Genomic DNA, 19,256 nt, shown 5'->3' with positions numbered 1-19,256 from the left:
TTTAATGAAGAAGCAGCAAATCAGCAAGCATGCACTATTGAAAAGTAGGAAGCGTCTCCCTGAGCTTACTTTTTACAGCCAACATTCAGAAATCTTTTTATTTTCATTTAAATCTCTCAATATTATATTTTTGAAATTTCTTGTAACTTTTTCACTGGTTAAGTAAGATAACAGCGTATTTGAATTTAAAATCTGGCGCCAATCGTTGGCGACTATTAAATTTAATTTCCAAGTTCTTTATCAAAAACTAACAAACGATTGAACAACTCGCGGAGAACTTCTGCTCGTTTGTTTTTGTATTGCCAAATGAACCGAACTCGCGCGCTTGTTTACAACAATTAAAACTGCTTTCTTGCGTCTTGCAATTATAGCCACGTTAACAGCGAGAAGTCAACTGCCGCCAGCGGTGACAGCACGACGTCGACTGCGACCGCGAAAACAGCGCTCCAACGCAAACAAACCGAATGAATGAATTGCCAACTGACTGACTAGCTGACTGATTAACTGACTGACTGACGGCGCCCAGGCAGATGCTGAGATTGAGATACAGATACGGATTGAGATTGAGATTGAGCTATGTCTGGCCCAAACTGCTTCTGACGTGAAGACGCCGCAAAAAGTAAAACCAACTGAGACAACGCGATCGGAGACAAAATTGACACTCAAAAAAAATATCAATGGTAAGTTTGTTTTGAGATGGAAATATTTATGTATTATTTTTTACGTTAAAATCGAAAAAAAAACCTATAAACACTTTTGACCTTTCGCTTATCTTATCTCTTCGCTTATCTCTAACATACATTAATTTTTTAGTTTGAATAATAAAAAGGTTTCACAACTTACTTGTTTATATTTTTTTTGTACTTTTGCACTTGATCACAAACATAAATACTTTGAGTTTTTAATAAAATTAAATAAACTTATTTATTTAAGAATCTAAGCAAAGTTAAAAGTATAATTAATTAATTAATTAATAATTAATATAAATATTTTGCACCATTTGGCGTATAACATTTATTTTACTATAGGTATCATTCAAGTCTACACCCAAAAAAAATTGTCATAGAAACTAAAATATTGTTACATGATTCTTAAACTTTCGGGTATGAAAATTGTTTCAATAAGATTAGTACTAAATTAATACTACGGAAGTAATAAAAAAAACTTATGTTGATTAAAAATATGGCCTTAGACTACAGTTTTAGTATTGAATAAATACTCATAAAAGCCTTTATTTTATTTTCATGGCACACTTTTAAAGAGTAAACTTTCATTTTTTTTTTGGGGTTCTATACACAACTGTTTTACGTTGCATTACATATAATATACAGCTATTTTTCTTTGTGTAGCCACATACAACCAAAAACTAGCAAGTAAATAATCATTCCAAGTCGATTGCAGCAATTGACTTTGCTTGATTGTAGATTTTTTCTTTGATTTGTTTGTTTATTTTGATGTGTTTTGATTTCGTTCATTTATGCCGCTTTTGTTTGTTTCAAAATATTATTCATAACGCCACTAAATTGTTTTAGCCTTTATAGCCTAGGTCAATTTAAAGTATTTTTGTTTCTTGAAATATCTTTGCATTGTTATCTTTTGTTTTAAAAGATTTATTTGAGAGATTAATGAATTCTTGTCGCAGTATTTTATTTAACAAATAATCTCATAAAAACTACTTCGTTATTTACATTTATGATTGCTATTTAAGAATATAGTTTTATGAACACATGAAGTGTTTTCCTCTACCTTTTTCATATTTTAACAACCATATCTGAGAATTTATTGTTGATATATTTCTCATATTTACTTAAGAATAATTGAAAATTTTCCATTCTAGAGAAAGCAGTCTTACTAATTTACATTATATTAATTTGTGATTAGTTCCAATTACCCTTTTTTTTTACTTCTATTCTAACAATTGTGTACCATTCACACAATTTACTTTGCATTTATTCCCGATCTCAAGCACTTACTATTTATTGTATATATAAATATGTTTTAGGTAAAACAAATAAAGTGTAGACCAGCTTTAATGCATTTGCCTTTGATTTGTTTCTCGTTGCATTGCTGCTATAAACTATCAGAAACTGTCCTTCTAATCCATGCCCATGCATATTTCATGTTTGCTGTATATAATTTACATTTAATTTTATGCATTGGCATTATGCTGCCGAAACGTGAGCATTTCATGGACAATTTCACAGCGAGTATTTCATTAGTTTTGGGCAACATTCGTTATTCGACTGTTGCAGTGCATGTTTTATTATCTTTTGGGTGTTTATTAAAATTTGCATTTAATTATTTCGTTTCATTTCATTATTTGCAATTTGTGGCTGCTGCACTCTGCTGCCGATGTTATTATGTTGCGACTAAGTCTGAAATGTTGTATTACAATTCCAATTAAGTTGTGCTTTAATGCGATTGCATAACGCCCAAAGGGGCGTGGCCCAAAGTTGTTTTGTCTGTGTGCTTAGTGGAAGTAATTTTTCCGATGCTTGCGGTTAACTATTTGTAAATCACAAATTGATTCCACCGAATGCCTGATTATGAATATTCCATTTGCTAATATTGACATTTCTGTATGTGGTGCTGTATTTATGAGCATCAATTGCAATTAGCATTCTGCACAGGCTTAGTGACGCATGATTAGAGCTTTATCAATTTCGAATTATTTTATTGACAGTAGCACTTAAAGCTGGAACACTGTATGCACTTAAAGGGGATGCTCTTAATCGATGGGATTTCCAATTGATCGATTACTGAACATCTTTTTTATGGGACTCGTACATTTATTTGCAACAAAACTGCACTGACAAATCAATCAACAATTGTGTACATTAAAATGGCCTATTTTTGCGCTTTAATTGCTAAAAGCTAAATTGAATGGAAATAATTGGGTTAAAAGGCTTGAATGAGGAAGTGGGACAATGCCTGATTGAGTTATTGTTTTAAAATCATATTAATGACATTTATTTCTAAAGCCACACATACACATACAGATGTGGGTTTTGTATTTATTATTATTATTTCCAAGTGTCTTTTGTGGGCATTCCCCCTTGGGCATTTCGATCTAACATTTATCTCAAGTATGTGTGTATTTATGTACGTTTGTGTACTCATGATTTATTTGGAGTAGCCGGTTGCATTGTTTATCACGGTGATTCCTTATCTTGAGGGGCTCACTAATCATCTTGACAGCTTATACATACGTCAGTTTGTTATTTACGTTCTACATTAAACATGTGCTAAATACGTTTGTTTTAAGCAAAACAATAAATGTGTATTTGATGCGAGGCCGACATTTTTCTGTAAAAGTCAGTTCGATTTGGTTTGAGCTGGAATTTTGCATGGTCTTTACATTAGCTTGGCAATAAAGATTCGGAAGCTATAATTATTTCTTTACGGATGCAATTAACAAATCGTTTTTGCTTACATAGAGATGAAAACTTATATTTGTTAAAGCTGATCAAATCACAGAGTATTTGTTTATTCTTTTGTTTAAGTTCTTCTTTAAGGAAAGAGTTTAGTTTAAGTACAAAATAATTTTTTCACTTCAAGCTTTTCTTAATAATATTTTCAAAATAAAAGTCCACAGCATATTTTTTGGACTGACTTATTATGTACCAACAATTTTTAAAAATCTATTATTGTTTTCCCGAACTCAAAGATTTGTAACAAAGTGATTATTCTCAACCAACTTTTTGTTAAAGTCTTGTGGGCAATCTTATTGATATTTAAATTTATTTTAATACCAATTAAAATATAAAAGTCCTTGAAATTTAAAAAAAAAACGTAAGCAAATCGTTGGTGTATACATCTAGTAAATTTTTAGAACAAAAACAATAAAACTCACCAATCATTAGCAAGGTTCTGAACCATTTATCAAGGGTTTCGGTTCTCGCTAACTTCCGATCTAATTAGACCACTAAGGTCAGGAAACTCACCCTCAATCAAGGCAAATTCACCACAGCATACTAATCAATTCCCAGATTCAAACCGTCTTGATCAGAAATTTGAAAAAACAAACATAAAAACCAGGCGCGAACGTGTAATTAATATTTATATAATTAAGATGTTGACGCTCATATTTTTGTGTGCCAGACGCTGGCAGGCAAAAGTGAACAGGTGTGAACCGGTTGCGCATGCGCAAGGCAGAATAATCAAGTGACACAGCTCACGTGATGACGCCTGTTTTGGGTATTTTTGCACTATAATTAAGCAGAAAAGTGTCACAACACTTGTTGCTAACACAGCTTGGCTAAGTCCACAAAGGAGGTCAACCGATATAATGGCCGCCACTGAGTCTGGTGATAAGATCGTGATACAAAATGAGCAAACTCATAAATCTATCACCTTTGGAATTTGATGTCGTCTGGATAGATAACTGCTTAAAAGTTCACAGTCATGCTGATTAAGGCCTCAATTAAGTAACTTTGTCGTGGTTCATTGCGCCCCTTATTAACCCCTCGGGTATTTCCTATATCAGCCCCGATACGAACATTCCAGCCAGTTGAATATACTTGGTAAATAGTCATCATTATTTGCACCTTACTCGCTTCACTTCGCCGCGGGGAAAGGTGAGCAAACAAAGGAAGTGCGGGTATGGTAACCGCCTGTAATGCACTTAATTATAGAGTTCTGAGTAAGCGGGGTCTTCGAACGAGGACCGACCGCATGGAAGATAATGCCACTGAATTATGAAACTGTTAGATCGTACTGGTAGCCCAAGATAATGGCATAAAGACCCCTAGTACGATTCTGACTAACACATTTTTTTATAGAAATTTTAAAAGAACTTGTGAAGCTGGAATGACACTTTTAAGAATTAACACGAAACTAATTTTGATATTCAGTAGTTTAAATGTTACTAAGTTTTATTTGTTTATCTTTATTTTGATTTGGCTCAGATATGCCGTTTCTGCTTGTTAGTAACTTGAAATATATGCAATTTTATATTTTGTTTAAAAAGTTATTAAGTTACTAATCAACTAATCTCATACTAATTGCTTTCACTTATAATATTAGTGAAAAAACAAGTTCTTTGAGCAATTGCAGTTTTCCCTTCTACCGGTTCCATGTTTTACAGCCGACCTTTTCTATGAATTTAACGTTTATATATTTTCTATATATGAATACAAATAATTGAAACTTCCCATTCTAAAGAAAGCATTCGTACTATTTTGTATTATATTAATTTTTGTTTAGTTACCATTCTCACAATTTATTTTGCATTTATTCTTTATCTCAAGCACTTACATTTTTTTCTTAGTTCAAATGTTACTGATCTCTTTTTCAATTTAATTATCTAAAACATTTTGTAAAATATTAAGATAAATAACATTTTAATACAATTCTTTTTTAATAAGGCGCATACACTCGCAGATTTTGTATTGCATGATCTTTTATAAATAACCCCACAAACTTGTTGTATTTTATTAGTATTTATTTATTGTTCATTGAGGTGTAAAAACAGGTGATAAAAATATTTTATCATACACCTTTGGCTATGGTTAAGGTGATTAAGCGTTTAAATATGAAATAGAACAGCTTTCGATTGAACCAATATCAATTAATAATCATTTGTATTGGTCAACTATTATTTTTTTATTTTTGGTAATTGCAATAATTATACATAATCCGTTTGGTACGCAACATATTTAATTAAATTTTGGTATCCTGTTTAAGTCGTCATCCCAGCAAGTAATATTATAATAGCAACAGACTGTGAACTATATTTCCAGGAAGAATCAAATTAAATATTCAATAGTTCAACCGTTCTAACCTTTTGCATATTCTTTTAATCTCGCAGCGTCAAAGAAAAGGTTGTTCCCTTTGAAAAACAATCCAGATTTCCCCTAACGCACTCGACTCCATTCAATAACGAAGACCTTGTCTGCGTTATATCCCTCATTGGCAACCCTATCGCAACAATCTTTTATCCAAACACACAACAAGCCTGCGACCCTTCGAACAAATGCCGTCAGTTGCTCGATACTCCTCCTCCGGCGGAGATGTTTCCCGGCTTCCCCGACATCCCCGGTTCTCCGGTTCCTTTAAGCCAATTTGTAAACCATCAAATCGCGTTAAATGCGCTTTTCCGGTCGCGGCCTCTTTTCCACTTTTATCTCTGGCTGACTGCCGCAGAGGAGGAAAATCTCATTGTGATTGTTTTGCTTGCTAAACGGAAATGGTTAGGCTGACAGCGGCTGTATCCTTTTCGGCTTTGCACCTCCGACAGGTACAAGGACGACATATGCCTTGATAAGGATGCAATCGTTCGCGCTTCTCCCAACTTATTGATTTGTTTACCTTTGGGCCATCGCCTTTGTGCCATTTGTGCCATTTGTGCCGTTTGTCTGTGAGAACGGAAATTGGAAAGCGTTTGGTGGACGGATTTCACATACAGTTATGTAAGCGTTTTTGTTAACTATTTTTGCCCTCAGCAACGGATTGTCACCAGGCCAGAACCATCTCCATGCCCTTTAATGCCCAACCTCTGTTTTCGAACTTCCGTCGCAGTACAAAACGACCGAAAACCGTGGCCAATGCACTCGGCTCATGCACAGTAGCCAGGTTGCCAGGTCGTTGTTGACCCGGTTCTGTTCATAAAATGCTTGAAAAATGAGCGTGTAATTTACGAGCTGTTTGTCAACAATGCAGGGAAATCTATTTCGTATTTTATTGCAAAGAAAGAACCGAGAACTGGAACCGAAACTGACCATTCTCGGCCTAATGAGGCGTTTTTGATCGCTTCCGCTTGGCATTGAATAAATTTAAATGCTCATTAGGCCCAAAATTTTGAACAAATCGTCTTAATGTCACGGGTCGAGACAGTGTCTCATTCATTATCCTATTTAATTGAGGAATATACCTTAAAAATAATGGGGAGGAAATGGGGAAGTTTCAGTTCAAATTAGGTTGGTAAGAGAAGGGAAATTTAAAAGAGAATTATTGATTTCAGTGTTTTCTTTTTAATCAAACATTTTTTTTATTAAACAAAACGTTACTAAACGTTTTCAGAAATCTTTATTTTATGATATTAAGTGGATGTATTTGTTTTTACTAGGCCATATTATGTTCCAAAACTGAAGTTTTATTTTGTTTTATAGTAATTATTATTATAATTAATTCATTAAAAGCCCCTGTCAAAAAATTGGTAAATCTTTCTTTAATTATTTAGCTTTTACTGAACCATAAAAAAGTTTAAAATTTATTTATCTTTATAAGATTTTTCTGAACAACATTTTATAAAAATATGTTTGCTTAAAAATATTTATTTAATTTTTGTTGAACAAGCAATGACAAATATTTTTTCTTTAATCTTGAAGGATTTGAAATTTTGTTCAGGACGCGATTCCATTTTTTTTTTAAATTGGAATTTGCAATCAAGAGTGTGTGATTGTTTTTGATTTTTGTTTTAATATTTATTTCTAATTTAACCATTAACAGTCCATTGTAAAACATTCTGCAATACAAGGCTATTACATATATAAAATGGAAATCTTCCTTTAAGTTTCTTTCAAGTTTGTTTCTACCGTGCAATTAAAAACTTAAAGTTTCACCACTTTGTTTGCAACAGATCCTTCTGCTTCCGGGAATCTTTCACCACTATCTACCTTTACGATCTCAAAAATAACTTTCGTTTAGTTGTCTTCCTTGTCAAGCAGTGGCTTCCTGGCGCTTCTTCCCTGGTCTCCTGGACACACAATCAATCATAATTGTTTCTCAGTTTGTCAACAAACTCGCAGTTCGGTGGTGTTAGAGTTGCGACTTGTCTGTTATCGCAATGCAGCCAGGTTGTGGGCGGTGGGCGGCTGGCCACGCCCACTTCGAGCGACATCGGCTAAGTTCCAGCAAAAAGCCATTGACATTTGTGGGCGGGAGGGGGGTGGGTTGGCGAATTGGAAGGACTCGCTTTGGCGGCGTTGCATATAAAGTTGCAGCAAAAAGAGCGTCAGGGGAGCCACAACAATAACGAAGGACGAAGGCTGATAAGCGTTGAACGAAAGTGGCACACAGACACGGGAACTAGCTGAATGGGTGTGGGTGTATTAATAAACTTGCAAAAAATACGTGAACTTCTATTTTACAAAAATTCATAAATAAATCTGGCAAGTAGCCTTCATAATCAAGCAAATTGCCAAACTTAAAATCGTTTAATAAAATAACGAGTAAATTCTATAAAAACCACAATTGTCAAGTGGATAAAATTTGGCTGGGTAAGATCTCTAAGAATTTTCAGAGCAATATATAATCGAAATATTTTGTGTCTAAAAATTATTTTTAAATTTTTGTTGAACAAATAAAAGTATTTTTGCTTTTGTGAGCTAAAGAATCTTTATGGATTTGAGCAATTTTAAAAAATATGTTCTTTTTTATTTTATTGGAAATTTAAGTTATGAAACTCTGTTCATGTATTTCTGGTTTTGTTAATGGTTTTACCAATTGTTTTTATTTCAAGGCCAAAGACTACAGATTTATATTTACCGCGTTGGTAACAATTTAATATCTGATAATTTTGTATGTTTTAAATACAAAATCAAGTTTTTTTTTCGTTTAAACTGATTTGTACAAGTTTTTCGGAGTGCAGCGACTAACGTGTGACAAAGAAAAAATCGTTTGGTAGGAGGATGGGTGGTGCAACAGTTTGCCAGGGAATATTGACGGACCAAAGTCGCGTTGAGTTGCTATCAATGGCATTGGAGGAATTCCCCAGTGTGTCCTGCGTGGCAGCAAAGCATGAAAACCCGATTACGCTCTGTTGATATGCAAGGACCTTCCCCTTCCCTTTCCACTCCCCTTTCCCCTTCCCATCTCCTCTCCCCTGCATCCCTTATACATATATATACATGGACATATCTGTGCAGGCAACGACGAAGGAGCAGCAGAAGGCGTTGCGTTAACATATGATTGTCGTCTGCCTCGCCCAAACATAAAAAGGGATAAAGGATAACGAAGCGCAAATTTCAAATAATCATGAATATTACATGAGCTGCAAAAGTAGACACAAACGTTACACACACATGGAGGCCAGAGCTCCTGTTCCTTTCTTCTTTCGGAGCCTCCTCCTTCTTGGCGGCGATTTATATGAAAATCATTCACACGTTCCAAATTATTTATTAATGTCTATGCAAAATTGTGTGAACTTAGGGACGACGAGGAGGGGGTTGTGGGCTAGAAAGTGCCGCCGCAGTTAAAGAGGGTTCAAACTGCTCGCAAGTCAGGATTTGACAGTTTTTTCATGTTTAATTTCCCGGCCTTCAGCGGCGTGCAGAAAATGGCTAGACATTGAAAAGGGATTGCGGCTAGAAAATGTTCTATAAATCGATTCTCAATTTTTACATTTATTTCGTTTTGTCTTTTAAATCAACAGCACATTTCTTTCTTTTAAAATTTGGTCTATAAAATTACATACTTTGCTTAAAATAGTTAACACCCATAGCTTATGAATGATATTCTCCTCCACTTACGCACAAAAGCACCTTTGTTAAAAGGGAATTCGAGACAGCTTGACTGATAACAAGCTCCTCTGTTCGTGTGAGTGCGTATCTGTGTAAGCGCTTAAGAGTATCTGTGAGTCCGTGTGTGTGCGTGTGTGTGTGTGCTTGGATGTGAGCCTTAAAGGAGAGTTCGCGGCAATGAGCTTGCAATAATGTGATAAGCGCAACGGAAATGAAAACAAGAATAAATGCAAGTGCAAACCGAGCGATGACAGTGGCTTGAAAAAAGGAAGACAGCGTAAGTACCAACAACAACGTCAGCCAAAGCTGCAACAACAAAGGCGAGCCACAACAAAGAACTGAGCACTTAAAAGCCATGCGAAGGCGCCAACGTCAACGTCATACAGGTGCACCGAAAAATATAAGTTTCCAACTGATTTCGAAATTTAAAAAATATAGCCAAATGCTAGGCATAACTTTGTAATAAGTAGCTAGGCCAATTGTTAAAGTTTTCAAATAACAAATCAGGTATTGGTGTTTTAAATATATTAAGTTTATATATTTGGCTTAAAATTATGCCGCCCAATGTGCTTTAACCAATATCCACCAAATCTGTCGATAATTACCCGGAACGCCCTTAATCTGAAAGAAATATTATTTAAACCTGTATTACTCCAAAACTCAATTTTTCAAACTACTGTATGTAAGCTAATGTTTTAAAAATTGAGTTTTGAAGTAATGTAGGTTTTAAAAGATATTTCCTTAAGAACAAAGTTGCAGTTTTTAGAGAATTATTTTGTTTTCTTTTAGGACAAATATTTATATTAATACGTATATATTTTTAAATATTTTTTTCTATAGAAAACCCTATTGTTGTGAAACATTTTTAATATCGAAGTAAAAAATTTGTTTCCGTGCAACGAGCAACGGGACGGATTGAAAAAGGCGGTGCAGTGAGGAGCTGCTTTCATCAGGCAGTCAGGCAATAAAAGCAAAATTGCCATTGGAGCCAAGACCCCCAGGATTTCCACCGGCCCCTCGATCCACACAACACCCGGAATCCCCTTAACCCTCCAACCATTACATGTGGCGCTTTTGCTTCAATTATTTTTATTGGTTCGGCGCAAAAATTTACGTTGCATACTTTCCAGCGCCGCCTGGCATGGCGTTAATTTCGTTATGGAAAATTGCAACGACTTGACATGTGAGCGTGTGCGATGGGGAACCGGATGATGGGAATCGGGAAAGTCAGATGGAAATGGGGGATAATTGCGACAGGCACTGAGAGAAAAGTGGTGCATCATTGTTATTATTAAGTTTGAAGTAGAGCTTTGAGTCGTTTTTGAAATAAAACCAAAATCTAACATTATCTAAACATCTATTTTTAAACGTAGGTCTTTAGATTTGCATTTATTTATTGGTATTATGGCAGTTCTTAATAAATCAAATTATATTTTATACGGAATTCTGTTCTGTTAAAATCAAAGTTTCAAAAAGTTACTCTACTAGTGATTAAGTAAAAAGTTTTAAAAAAATGTCTCAGTCTTTAATTTTTGAGACTAAAAAAATTATTTTCCATATGATTCTAACTCACCTGGTCCCGAAACAAAGGGTTTGCAAAACAATGAAAATTCTCTTCATATTTGTTATCAGAATTTAAACATCGGAAACGATGCTTTTGTTTTAAATTCAAATAACGAAAATATGCGAGTGAGAATGATGTTGTTTTTTCTCTTTTACACCCTATTTTTTGTTTTAATCTTTTCTATGGTTGTCATTTTGCAGGACTTTTTAAGCTCAGTGTATTAGAACCTGTGGAAAAGCGGAAAATGGGAACATGCACCATGGTGTAAGGGAGCCGACAATGCGGCGCCACTGCATACAATTGAGCTTAATATTGAAAACTTTCGAGTATCTTAATTAAAGGTTAAGTGTGTGTGAGCCTTTTCAAAAGCAGAACGGAGAAAAGGCTCGAATTATGGTAATTTGTGTTGAAAGGCTGCTAAGTGGGCAATTGAAATGGTTGAATGGGCGAAAGATTTACGGCTAAGGCATAAGGATCAATAATTGGCAATCAATGGGCTGTTGCCAAATATTGGTTAAATAATTTAATTAGTTTATTCATTTGCAGTCGCATTTTTTCTGGCTTAAACAAATGTATTTGATTTACGTAAATGCAAAGAGGCACCTTTGCCATTGCTTCTCCCACCGACATAATAATTAATCCATTAATTCATTTAAACTCAATATGCAGTCAAAATTTATTTATTGACCACTTTAACTGGCACTGGTCAGTCATTTATAATCCAAAAGGCCGTGTAAAAGAAATGCAAGGTGTATAAATTAAATATCATTTATCAAAATAAATGACACTACCAACAACCCAATGCAATTTGCATTTATTCTATAATTATACAACAAAAGCAATTAAATTGAACTTAATCAAATTGCACATTGACAGCTTCAAATGCAGAAACACCCCTCGATAAAACAAATGCAATTGACCTGAATTTCAAATTGCAAGTACCGAGCACGAATTTCACTCCTCCCCTGGAACAAGTATCGAACATCTTTCACTCCCAATAGCCCAATCAATAATCGAACGTGTGAAAGAGATATATAGCTGAGTGATGAAGAGTAATATAGAGAGTCGGGGTAATGGATGTTCGAAGTAGCCAGCGCTAATAAAAAATGTAAATTGTATGCACAATATTAAGTAGAAAAATCCAACACAATAAATACAAATTAGATGAAATGTCAAAGCAAAAGCAGCACAAGTGGATTACATTGAGACGGTTGGCTGGGGTGAACCAAATTTCATGCATCCTATTATCAAAAACTTTCAAAAAATTCTGAGCAAAAATAAAATAAAATGAATTTAAAGAATATTTTGTTCTTATTTCTAAAGCAATAAATAAAATTGTATCCCATTGAATTACCTTATTTTTAAAATGAAAAGGGTTGTGGTATGTACCAAAATGTAAGAGAAAACTATATATTAAACTGTTTGTTCAGCGAGTTTGTAGGAGAAATACAAAATTTGTATATATTTATAGATTAAAATAATAAAAAAATGTATATAAATTATTTTAAGCTAGCTTTAAAGCCTTAATACCAATTAAACACAATTTATAAAGCTGCCTTTTGGATTTCATAGAAAATACTTTTAAAAGTATGTAACTTAATTACATTGTAAAATTAAATTTTTTTTTTTAATGAATAATATATTACAAAAAAATCGTTTTCATTTTCTAAAGATCCAAAAATCTCTTCCAACTGGTTTCCAGATGCTCCCAAATTTCACTTAAATTTGTTTGGCTAATTATTGGAAAACTTACTTTATTTATGTTTAATCAAGCTTGATGTATTTTAGCGGTCCAACCCAAAGGCATTGTCATGCTTCAACTCTGGCTAAAACATGGCGCAAATCCAATCCGCCTGCCCGAATCCTGACCAAGTACAAGTTTCGAACTCACGTAGAATGCCACGACCTCCTCCTTGAAATCCGCCTGCGAAAATTCCGCATCCGCGCCCACTTCCTCCCCTTGATTGCTGCTGTTATCGCCGAGGGCGATACTTTCAATGCGCTGTCGGTAAAAATTACGCACTTTTAGTTGGTCGCCTTCGTCCGCTGATGTTTTCGGCGAGTTGTCTGCCGTTTTTTTTTTCCTCGTTTCGCTAGCCAGAGGCGGGACATGAATATTTTAAAAAATTCGCAGCGTTCATCGCAAGATTGAGACGATGTTAGATGTTTGGCGGCGAGGATGGCAAGGACAGCGAGGAGACGCAGGACCCACGCACACGCACAATGAATAATTTAAGGACCCCGAAGACAGACGGGTCCTGGCATCATCAAATAAATGCCAAATGAGCAATCAAAGTGCCATGAAAGACTAACTAAGCAGAGCCACCAACTGATGAGGAGCTGTAAAAAATGATGTACACGAATTATCGGGACAGTGGGAGTTTTCTTGTTTTTTTTTTTTTTTTTTTTTTTGTTTTGGGTGGCTTAGCTGAGTGGGCGGTATTTTGGGTCCCAGCAAATGAAGCGCGTAAACAGCAAATAAAGTTGAGAGAAATTTTTACGCATTTTTGCTTGCATAAATAATAAAAAGTTCTTTTTATTTTTTGCTATTCTTAGCGCAGAGTACAATTTCGTGTTCCCTTAAAGTATATATATATATTATGCAATTCGGAGCACGATAGTCAAACTGGATTAAATTAAAGAAATAAAGCTATTTTTAGCCAAAAGTTTATTATTTCTATACTTTTAACAGATCAAAGTCTTGTTTGATTTTTTACTTTCTCAAAACACAAAAGGATCTATTTCACACAGCAAAGTTTCTTTATGAACATTTAAAGTGGCCTACGCACCGACGACAAAAGGAAATAGCTGGGAAAACTGAATTATAGATTCCACTCGAGGCGGCGAACTTGGCAGGCGTTGCTCCTCGGTGGAAGACAAAAACTTATTATGCGCCCGGGCTTTTGCCACATCAGCTGGGACCCTGTGTGGGGGTGGATGGGTGAAAATTCAAGGGGGGGCTGCACTCACAGCCCCATATTGTCGATACATAAGCAATTGGTATGTACAACTGCGGCTCCTGGCTTTCCGCCTGTTTCCTCCGATTTTCCCAGGGACCCAACGAGAGAAATGCGGTTATGAATTTCTGAACAGAAAAGTCGGGAAACAGCATCGACTGCAGTTGGCCCGCACAAGAGGCTGAAGTTTTTTATTAAAACTTGTGCAGCGAAATGAGCGTAAGGCTAAATAAAATATATATATATATATATATATATATATATATATGAAAAAAAAAAAATAAAAAAAGTTTCATAAAACATTTGTGACTTTGCGCAATTTTTATGGCTCTCAACTTTAAGTTGCCCGTGTGGGGCAAAAGGAGCATAAAGAACAGGGGCATTAACTAGGCAACTATTGGACGGGGAACTCTGCAAGACCCAAGCACGTTTGATGGCCCCAGTTCGAAACGAAAGTGGAAGAATTTATTGCACTGACATACTAAGACGATTCCTATGTTGTTATCGAAATGGGCCAAATGCGCTCAGGCGTATAAATGGAATTTACCCCACAGAAAGGTAGATAAAACGAAATATGTTATGTAGGTTAGAAGGATTATTGATCTCGCGTTTTGCTAACGGTCTGATAATAAAGGTGATAAATGTTCCTATTGCTTTTCCAAGTCTCAACAGACAGTATAGAAATTCTTTAGTTTATAATGTCTTTATTATTTTTTGAAATAGGTGCGTTAACATTATGTTTTACCCTCCTTTAAACTATTAAGTTTAATTATGTATTTGTTTATTTATTTGGTTAAGGAACAGCTTTATATGCAGGTATTTTACAATATAAGGGTTATAAATTTAAAGATTTAATGAATGCAATAATTTTAGTTGATTTTAAGGCGTAGGAGAATGAAAGGTATCTCTCGCAATCTTCATCGACTCTAATTGCACTCACCATTCTGAAATTGAATAGACGTAGCAAAACGCTATTTATGTGCACTTTGAACCCATCATCTGGGCTTACTCACAATTGGTTCAAATATCGTTTCGGTTGTTAAGTTGAAATGCCAGAGCACAAAAGCACACCAAAAATCGACAGAAACCATAGCAGAATGCAACAACTTAAGCTTCTGGCAGCCACACAATACACAAATCCCAGTTTCGGCTTAAATGCCAAACAAAATTTGCAACAAATTTGGCCGTTATCGAAATGACCCATTGACTGCATAGCTCCCAAACACAGGCGCAAACAAACACTCTCGAACACATAACGCTTTAATGAAACGCAATATCTTCGAGACAATGCTAATTGCCAACGATGCAAACAGTAGCTGCATTGAGCGCAGCATATGCAACCAAATTATCGGACTAAATTCTACAGTTTCGGCACAGGGAAAAATTGTTTAAGTTAACCGTCAAATTTTGGTAATGCCGCACGCCTCATAAATTTTTGAAAATATTGTGTCTTTATTTAATATATAAATTGTTACTGATCGTATGCTTTTTACAAATGATATTTATCTTTAGGATTAAATTGTGTATTAAAATTAAACTAATATTCTTATAAAAGAAATAATTATTTAAAATTACGCATTAAGGTCTTGATGGTAAGAATCAAACTGTTGTTAAATATGTTGAAAATAAAAAATTTAAATAACAAGAAATGAAATTTGAAATGAAAATATATTATTATGTGTAATATAATTTTTCTCAGTGTGTGTGTGCGAGCCTGGCTGGTATGTTTACGTACGAATGTTTGTGGAGAAGCATTCATTCCTCTGAACGTTTCGTTAACTTGGCCAAAAGCCAATTTTCAGCCAAAACGCATGCCAAATTTGCCAAAAACGGAGCGAAACGAAATAAGAGAAATAGCTAAATATTTTATGATATCGATGAGGCAGGCAATTCCGCAGAGAAACTCCCAAACACACAGAAACCCTTTCGTGTTGTTTGAAAAGTAGTTCAGCAATACCAGCAAAGCGCATTGACAGGCCATTCAAATGCGTTTTAATACCCTGCCTTTTTTGTGGGGTCAATGAATATTTGACCCTCGAAGGTTGGTTAAAAACGTTAGTTCATAAAAATCATAAAAACAACGTTTCTTAAACAGAATTCTTTTGAAAAATGATATTTTGCTATGAGCAATAATAGTAATATTCAAAATTTTAGCCCAGCACTACAAGCATATGCTTATTGTTAAGGCACTGATCATAATACTATGAAAAAATTAAATATAAACATTATTGAATTGAGACTTACACCTACAAACTATCTTATTTTAAAGAAGTTTCAGTTTTTTTTAATATTCATGTCTAGGAATTTAAATTAATTAAAGGGTTAAACGACAAAAGATTATTTAAAATCAACAAACATAAATCAAAATAAATAAAATACTATTATAAAATATATAATTGCGTACTATAAATATTATCAAGATTCTTTTGTGTAGTATAGCATGGGCCAAAAAATTTGTGAAGTAGTGATTCAGTATTTTTTTTTTACAATTACGACATGTTGCTAATGCACAACAGTGCCAAAGGGTACATTGCACTGACAAAATCTTGAATATCCCTCTGGCTGCTCGTTTATTGTTGCCATTTATGGGTTATTCGTGAATTATGACCCCAGACTTGACTATCCAAACTTGCCTGCCTCCGCGTCCCCAGTGCCAATCGATATCTTATGGCTGCCTAAAAGTATGCAAACGAGGCGCCCCAACAAAAGCTTCGATGATAGCAACTTGAACACTCACCTGCAGTTGAACCGTGGGCGGTGGCACTCACACCCTGTTCCACCTGATTTAGCCCATCGACGCTGGACCGTGTCTTTTTGCCCCGCCAAACGCTTACGCCACAGCACTCGGCGCAGCAGCAGAAGACAAAGCCCAGAATCAGCAGGATCCAGGCGGAAACCATCAGCACTATGGTCGAGGTGGATCGATAGCTATAGTTCTCGTCCCCGATTAGCACCAGTACACTTTCCGCCGTCAGATTGGCATGGGTGGCAGTGCCACTCCCATTGCCATGGAAATCAAGTAATCCGGCCTCCAAAGTCGGCGAGTAAAAGCCATCGACATTGGCCAAAGCCGCGTAACTAGGGTCCACCGTATGCAGATATGGCTGCACTTTGGTCACACGCACCACTGTATAATTAGCCATTATTGCTCGACTAGCTCAATCACGCCGTCACTCAATCAATCAATCACTTTGCTAACTTGTTATAAACTGAATTTAACACTAAAACGAATTTATTGAGCCGCCAAACGTGAGCGTATCTTTGGTAACCCGCCAGCAAACTGAACTCTACACTTATTCCATATATGTATTATTTATTTTACTCCTTCGTTTTTCGGTTTCTGAATTTTCGGTTTTGTGTGTGAAAAACAGCGATCACAGCTGACGACTGAACCGCAGTTTTAATGCCCGCTATCTTCGTTATCACATTGTGTATTTAAGCAGATAGATCGAGCGACAGAATCTCGTCTCTTGTTTAAACAATTTTGTACGCGTATTAACGCCTGCCTGCCAGTTTTTGCTATTTTTGCTATTTTGTTTTTATTTTTTTAGCCAGACGGGCCTGTTTCAGCGTTTTCCTCTCGCCGATTTTTGACCGACTTTTGTTTACCTGCGAGAGCCGCCGATATAGTGGCTCATTCTCAGTCACGATCGGTTGTGGTGGATTTCTCCCTGGGCCATTGGTAAAGCTCTGTGGTCGAGAATGGCTACGAGCTTTTAGTAATTCTGTGATTAGCTAAATCTAGATACTTAATAAATAATTATGCAAGTTTGCTTTGTAATTGATGTTGAAAGATTAATTTAAGATTTTTATAACTGTGTGTGTCAGTGAGCTATATTTTCTTAAAAGGTTTATTTTCATCGCTTTGCAGTGCAGAACTAAAGTCCTTAAATATTTAAGTATTTTATAAGCGTGGCGAATAAAAAAATACTAAAACATTTTGTACTTGTACAGATATTTAAAAAATTGTATTTCAGTTTTTTTTGGCTACGTCACTAGTTTTTTGACTCGTTAATAAATATTTTTGTTTGAATATAAAATTATTTTTATTTTTAAACTTTAGAAAACTTTTTACTGACTAATCCTGACTTATTAGAAAATATATTTTGTTTAGTACTACTATATGGTTTTAATATTCATTTAAAACAACTAAGGTTATAACACTCACTGATTTCCTGTCAAACCACTTTTTTTATTAAAGTCATAGAGCAAACGTTTTTTTCAACGATCTGCTCAACAGAACAAAAATTATTCAATGGTGCTAAAATAAGATTCCAATGCACACGCTCTTGGAGCGCATCGTCACTAAGCAAGTTTTCAATATAAACAAAAAATGATGTTTAAATACTGGAAAAAATGAGTTTGCGAACAAGCATTTCAACAATACTTTAAAGCATTCAAATCAATCTTTTTTATAAATTTGAATTAACTTTAATCTTGGTAGGGGTATCAAAGCTTCGATCCCTTGGCTAAAATTCTTGTTCGGTATACAATTCTAGGTAAACAGCGTACACACATTAAATGTATGCTGTTTAAATATGAAAAAGCTTGCAATAACAAATGCAATGAATTTTAATATACCATCCATCAGTATTAAATTTTTGCTAAAAGCTATAAGATATACGAGGAGGATAATATGGGATTTACTGTTCACTTTAATGTACTTTTCGTTCTGCTGCTAACGGGTAAGTAATAGTTAAAGAAAAGATAATTTGATAAACCAATTTTAAACCCCTAGACTTGGGACAACCCAACAGTGAACATGAAGATTATTATATTGATCCTGAAAAACCGCCAGATGATCATTTAACACGGCCTGATATGGAATACGTTGATGGCGATAATGAAGTGAAAACCTCGTTTGATTATTATAACGAAAACCAGGATCATTTAACAATTGATCAACCAGATCCTCAAAACGAAACATTAGCTGATATTAATATCGAAACATATGATGATCATCTTACAACTGAATTTGAAGATCTTTATGATCGCATATTAGATGTCTTAAGTCCGAAAATGCCAAACGAGGATCAAGAAGATCAAAATTTAAATCAAGATTTAAGTTATCACAACGATCCAGATCCAGATGATAAATACGAAATTGAAGATCGAATAGTGCGTTATGCGATGCATCAATGGCATGAAGAAATTTAATTTGTGTAATTTATTGACTTAATAAGGCAACTAATCAGATTTAATGCTTTTAAATTTTTCATTTTAATTAAACGAGTTTATAGTTTTACTTCAATGCTCTCTTGAGTTTTTATTTAT

The 19,256-nt window shown here is 34.9% G+C and overlaps 2 protein-coding genes across 4 annotated transcripts in view; one reads left to right on the top strand and one right to left on the bottom strand.

Annotated features, from left to right (window-relative positions):
- LOC108136090 overlaps positions 1 to 17,343 on the bottom strand; it is a 40,847-nt gene extending 23,504 nt beyond the window's left edge. For 2 of the 3 annotated variants that reach the window (XM_017257058.2, XM_017257059.2), the window contains exon 1: positions 70 to 335. Coding sequence is in view for 1 of the 3 variants with exons in the window: in XM_017257061.2 (XP_017112550.1) it covers positions 16,720 to 17,125 (406 nt within the window). In the remaining 2 variants the exon portion in view is untranslated. Of the gene's footprint in view, positions 1 to 69; positions 336 to 16,719 lie in introns of those variants that run through there. The other variant, XM_017257061.2, reaches the window with a different exon arrangement.
- A 1,219-nt stretch (positions 17,344 to 18,562) lies between these two features.
- Positions 18,563 to 19,223, top strand: LOC108136009. Its single transcript, XM_017256935.2, has 2 exons — positions 18,563 to 18,667; positions 18,721 to 19,223. The coding sequence occupies exons 1-2, from the start codon at positions 18,619 to 18,621 to the stop codon at positions 19,137 to 19,139; spliced, it is 468 nt and encodes a 155-aa protein (XP_017112424.1). The 5' UTR covers positions 18,563 to 18,618; the 3' UTR covers positions 19,140 to 19,223.
- The last annotated feature ends 33 nt before the right edge of the window (positions 19,224 to 19,256 follow it).

Source organism: Drosophila elegans, unplaced genomic scaffold (genome assembly GCF_018152505.1).
Source record: "Drosophila elegans isolate 14027-0461.03 unplaced genomic scaffold, ASM1815250v1 contig_208, whole genome shotgun sequence".
Lineage (NCBI taxonomy): Eukaryota > Metazoa > Arthropoda > Insecta > Diptera > Drosophilidae > Drosophila > Drosophila elegans.
This window is presented reverse-complemented; position numbering and strand designations above follow the sequence as displayed.

Coding starts and splice junctions, on each gene's coding strand:
- LOC108136009 (XM_017256935.2), top strand. CDS start 18,619: ATGGGATTTACTGTTCACTTTAATGTACTTTTCGTTCTGCTGCTAACG. Junction 18,668..18,720: donor TTTCGTTCTGCTGCTAACGG/GTAAGTAATAGT, acceptor TTAAACCCCTAG/ACTTGGGACAACCCAACAGT.